The 5,849-nt window shown below is 45.9% G+C and overlaps 1 protein-coding gene across 1 annotated transcript in view; it reads left to right on the top strand.

Annotated features, from left to right (window-relative positions):
* Positions 1-1,862, top strand: part of il11ra (interleukin 11 receptor subunit alpha) — a 36,820-nt gene extending 34,958 nt beyond the window's left edge. The window contains exons 11-12 of the mRNA XM_008292111.1: positions 127-206; positions 726-1,862. Coding sequence (XP_008290333.1) covers positions 127-205 — 79 coding nt within the window. The 3' untranslated portion in view covers position 206; positions 726-1,862. The remainder of the gene's footprint in view (positions 1-126; positions 207-725) is intronic.
* Positions 1,863-5,849: the final 3,987 nt, after the last annotated feature.

The raw sequence follows: 5,849 nt of genomic DNA, 5'->3' as shown, positions 1-5,849 counted from the left end.
ACACACACACACACACACAGCTCTCTGGTCTGTTGCTTTCTGTCTCCTTTAGATGTTTTTTTTGTTTTTTTGCCTGACATTTTTTAAATACTTTGCCGGCGTTCACTTCCTGTTTTATCTTTGTAGGATGAGACAGAGGCGGCGCCACCATGCCACCAAACAAGAGCTCACCTCTATGGTCAAGATGAAGTCCATGCCCATCTAATGTGAGACACATGCAGCCATTGAGTCTGACTTGCTTTCTATCTGCTTTGTGTTGGTTGTGTTGCTCATGCTGCTGATATGTCGACTCCACACATGCTCGTTGTTCATCTGCCACATAGTTTAAAGCCACTTAATCCCAATTAGGAGCTGCTTCTTTCACATTTCTGTATTCTTTGAATGCTCTCAGTCGGGCGCTGAGCCAGTGAGAAGTTCTCCCTCACTACGAACCAAAGCGCTTCAAAGCGCTGCTATAAACAACATGCAGACGAGTCTTCAGATAGTCAGCCAACTTGTGATTATAAGGCGAACACACACACACACACACACACACAGATTATAACCCTGAGAGTGCGCCTGCATATCTGTCCTCCAGCTCTGTTATTTAAATCTGTGCTCCCAGGCAGCGGTTAATTACTTTATGATTTATACATGTTCTGTGCGGTTCTCTGCTCTCGCTCACGTCCTGTCCGTTGACCTTTGTGTTTCTGCTCAGCTTATATCTTCCTCTCTGTTGCCCTCAGGTTCATGTAGAGACTCTCCGCCGTGGGCTCGCTCCGGGGCTCCACCACCCAGCGAGCCCTCCACCCTTGACCACTGTAACACGCTGACCGTCCACCTTCAACTACACCAACCACAATGCATCAGTCACAGTCCCGCCAGGATCCAGGACAACAGCAACAAACAGGAACGCTTTGCAGAGTCAGGCGGCTGCCCAGCAGGTGGCTGAAGGGGGACATTCCCTGGACATCTGACCTGCACTACCCACAATGCATCAGCAGCTCCTACTGCTCCCCACGGAGGCCTTCCTCTGGTCACTGCAGCAGCGACTGCACCAGTACAGTTTCCTCACAACCGATGCTGCTTCAGGTGGACCCACTGCCCTCTTTCTTGTTTTTTTGGCCAGGGGGTGACTTTTGAACTTTAAAGCAACATGTAAGGACAAGAAGTGCAGCTGCCAAACAGGAGGAGATTTTATTGTTTTGTGGGACAACTCGCTTCTCTTCTCCGACTTGGACCTCCTCATTTTATTTCTTGTTTTGAGATTCACCGTGCGAAGGAACAGACTTAATGTACGTCCATATTTACATCGACTGACCGACTCAATGCTGTGAAGGAAGCTTGGCTTCTGTCTGTGTGTGTGTCTGATGCCAAAGCAGCAACGGCGGGCATTATGGTCTCAGCTGAGGGGGTCAGGACGCCGCCTGAGACCTGCTCCTGGCTTTAGGGAGCTTATGGACATGGAGACGAGGTCCAGGGGCTCACGTTGGGGTATATAGACTTTATTTCATTTAGTGCCGTTGTGTTGCATGATGCTCTTGTTATGTTGTCTGGCACCGCTGAGTACAGGTAGTCTTTTGTTGTAGCTCTTTCTATCCATCCACTGATCCCAGACGTGTGTGAGCAACATGAAGAGAAGGAGGTCGAGGTTCAGGCCTTTCACACATCACCAGCATTATGACGTTAGACAATCAGAACCACAGACCTTTAGCTGTCCTAGACTCCAAAGAGCCCCTAATGTTGGCCTTATTATAGTAAACATGGTTATTGGAGCGATTCAGCAGCTGGGTCAACAAGCTGGGTCCGGTTAAAGCACGTCTACAGGTGTCACATAAAGATGAAAGTCTATACAATTTCAAAATAAAAGCTGGAAAAAATCTTTTATTTTCACTGTCCAAATAACAAATGAACTATTTAGAATTATATAAAGACAGAGGGAAGAAGTATATCTAAAAAAATACAAAATAGAATTGAAAGAAATAGATTAAAATGACAGAAATAAAGATATGAATATAGGTTAAGTTATAGGTTATCTAACCGGCTGTAGCGTGAAGAGACCGTCTCACGTTGTCTGTGTTGAGGTTTTAAATCAGCTACTAAATGTTACGACAGGAACAAAACAGAGAATGTAGGTTTCAAGGTAGAAATGCTCCACAGGATGTCTGAGGGGAAAGAAAAGCACTTTGTTTTCCATTAAAGTACTTTGAGAATCAACCATCTGACCTAAAAACGTCCTGAGAATCAGGAATCAGTCTCACAGGGATGTTAGCAGTGATGAGTTCTCTGCAGCGGTGGTTCAACGTGAACACGGATGCAGGAAGCGTTGCGTTTAGCGTTTAGCGTAGAACGTATAGCGTATAAGGTCAGTAGGAGCAGTTTGTTTACTGGTGCACGTCAGTGGTCTGTGGACAGAGGTTATCATCTGGCACCAGCAGGCTTTCACTTAATTACCATGAATGTTAATGATGGTTCTGGAAGATGTTTCACATGTTTGAGGGGAAGCAGTGAGGTTTAGGAGGATGTGAAGAGTGGGGCATTGACGACTGCAGAAACAGGAGTGGGGTTGGGGATCGCCTCACATCTCAGAGTCCACACATTTCTAGTTTTACCAGCCGAGTGTTCATCATCTGCTCAGTTCAACTCTCCAGTTTGTGGAGCTCCGATGGTTTGGGGGGTTGGTGAGATGAGCACGTACACGATTCATTGACAAGAGTGACTCTCGCTCGCTGTCCGTGCGTCTGGAGCGGGTGGCCAGCACATAGCCAATGGAAATACCTCTACTGCAGTGGACCTGGTTCTGCTCTGCTGCTGACACCTGCGCCTACAAAACCTCGTCTCCTGAACTTTCCGCCGCAGATGGAAGCGGAGAGGCTCTGCTGCTGGAGCTCCAAATGTTTTCTTTCTTTCTTTTGGTTTGGTGGTTGTTCTGCTGATCCAGAGCCGTCAGGTTGATCGACTGACTGACTGTAGTTTCAGAAACACAAGGTGCATCCGAGTCAAACGCTATTTAGTTTGATGTCCGTATGTTCTCTCAAGCTAGCTCCACTTATTATGCATGGATCCAGTTGAAGCTTCTTTTTTTTCTTCTTGTATATTATTGTATATCGCACTTAAATCCATACGTTATACGTGGTGTTTATATGTAGAGAAACAACAACATATTCTTTGGGGGGTTTGGCAGACATGGTTCAGCTCCGTCTGTGGACAGATTATAGAAACATGACATCAGTAGAGGGCTGCAGGTGGATCAGTGGTTAGCACCGTGGCCTCGCAGCAAGAAGGTCGCCGGTTCACGTCCCGGTGAGGACACCCGGGATCTTCCTGCATGGAGTCTCCATGTTCTCCCCGTGCAGCGTGGGTTCTCTCCGGGTTCTCCGGCTTCCTCCCACAGTCCAGAAACATGCTGAGGTTAATTGGTGATTGTAAATTGTCCGTAGGTGTGAATGTGAGTGTGCTTGGTTGTCTGTCTCTAAGTGTAGCCCTGTGATAGACTGGTTACCTGTCCAGGTGAACCTGCCTTCACCCTGAGTCAGCTGGGATAGGCTCCGCCCCCCCACCACCCTAGTGAGGATGAATGTGTAGAGATGATGGATGGATGATACCAGTAGCTCCCTGGAGATCGATTCTCAGACGGAGGCTGAGCCATGTCTGCAGACGTTCCCGTCATCGTGTATTTGTGTCCTTCCTCCAGTTATATGAAGCTGTGTTACTGTACGATTACTGTATGGACAATGTGTTTACTGAGTTCGCCTGCATCTCTGCTTCACTTCCCCTCTTTCTTTGTTTCTTTGCTATCACATGAATCGCACGTTCATCTTTTTTTTCCAGCTTTTCCGTCTTTTTGATGGCAGCGCTCACAAAGAACGTAAAACCCTTTTATTTTGAAATTAGTCATCAACTACAAAAGTATATTTTTACACAATTTAAACAGAATTTACAAAAGAATTCAACTTTTTTAATAATTTGGTTCAATTATCTAAATATTCAGAGCTTTTATAAACTGAAATACAAATTTTAACACGTTCATTTATTGTCTAGACTTTTTAAACACATGGTGAATGTCACCGATGTTCCCTTTAATGCTCCTGAACAGCTGCTCACTCAATCACCTTTTCATGCTTTTCTACTCGTTGAGGTGCAGCTGATGAGACAGTGGACCCACCAGCGCTTCACTCAGTGGGACTTTTATACAGAACACCGTCTGTCCAGCAGAAGGAAGCGAAAGCCGTGACTTTTAAAAGTCATTTTGTTATATTTCTGGTTTCAAGCAGCAAAATGAAATAAAATCTCGACTTTTATGAGACATTTTCCAAAGAAACGTCCATAAATCAGGTTTTAAATCATCATCAATCATCTTCAGACCGTTTTTTTTCCTCTCTGTTGTGTGTGAGGTTCAGATGATCCGGTTCTGTTCGGTGGCACTTCCTGGTTCTGCTGTCTCACTCTGCCAGTCTCTTGCTGTTCCTCTGCAGTCTGTGATCGCAGATGGAGCCTGTTGGGTTCAGTTCTTGTGACTCAGGCCTCCATGCTCAGATGTACATAGTCTTTTTTTTTTTTTTTTTTTGCTTTATGTGTACAACAGATATCACCATAAGCTGTTTTTTCTTCCTGTACTGGTATGTTTCTGTGAAATAAATACTATTTTATCACAAACTCATGGTTCAGCCCTTTGTCTTGACTTCTTGCTCTTTTTCTGACGTTTCTCTGTTTGTCTTCATTCTGTTCGTGACCGTTTTGTTTTGGGAAGAAAAGTGAACCAGATTTCCCCCTACAGCCTTCTGCCTCTTTGTGCAGTCTCTATAAGAAGGTTTTCCATGATCTGATGGAGACGGGGTCTGATGAAATGCTGAAGCTGCCTTTGTGAAGATGCTGGCCTGAAGGAAGCGGCGCTGCTGCTCCGTAACACCAACATGTCGTCATGCAGGCTTCAGCATCCTCTGGGTCCAGGTTTCGTAACAGCAGCAGCGTGTTTTCTATTGTTTCCTGGGCCAGGCTGGATGTGAGGTGGACCCCTCCTGTGTCGCTGGAGCTGAGGAAACCTTTTCTCAGAAATGTCTTTGCTCTGTCAGAAACAGAAGAAGGCTCAGACCCAGTGGACGCTGAGTGTCGTAGAACGAAGGCCAGCAGCAGCTCATTTATGCTGCCTCATACAGTGAAGCTCTGACTCAGTCCAACCACTTCCTTCCTCGTGCATTCAGGATATTCCCAATTAACGGCTCAACACAATGGTTCCTGATAGCAGAGCTGAAGAGCAGCGTGGCTCTGAGGCTCAGCCTGGTCAGACTCTGGCACCTGAACAGCAATAAGAAGATAGTTCAATCACATTTTTCCTCCGACCGCCGTTCAAATGTTTCTGAAAAGGAAAAGGGGAGCGGGACACACATCTGTTTCTACTGAGGAGGCTGCCAGCGCTGGAATTCTGCTCTGGTATCAACTGATCCGCTGAACGCTGGTACTGAAGGTGAATCTACAGGGTTCTGTTGGTTCTGTCTGAGACGTCACCTGACATGATGATGTAACCGCCGTGTGCTTTAGGGTTAATCATTACTGGACAGAACCTGTTTGGGCCTCAGAGACCGCGTGCTTTGAGCAGCTCCACATTCATGCATCAGACATTATGAGAGCAGGAACTCTGTCCAGAACCACGTAAAATATCCAACAAACAGGAGGAACTTTGGAAGAGCTCAGACAGAAGAGCATCAGCAGTGTTGATGATGGTTAGGGTTGTCACTGCCAGCGAGTTCCTCATTCGTCTCAGACGACATTTAAAAGCAGTTTGAGATCATAAACTGCCATTTTTCACATTTTTTTAACACTAAATGGTGGATTATGAAAGAAAACAACTGGATGCATGAAAACTGAACGTC

Source organism: Stegastes partitus, unplaced genomic scaffold, assembly GCF_000690725.1.
Source record: "Stegastes partitus isolate 25-593 unplaced genomic scaffold, Stegastes_partitus-1.0.2 Scaffold786, whole genome shotgun sequence".
Taxonomy (NCBI): Eukaryota; Metazoa; Chordata; class Actinopteri; family Pomacentridae; genus Stegastes; species Stegastes partitus.
This window is presented reverse-complemented; position numbering and strand designations above follow the sequence as displayed.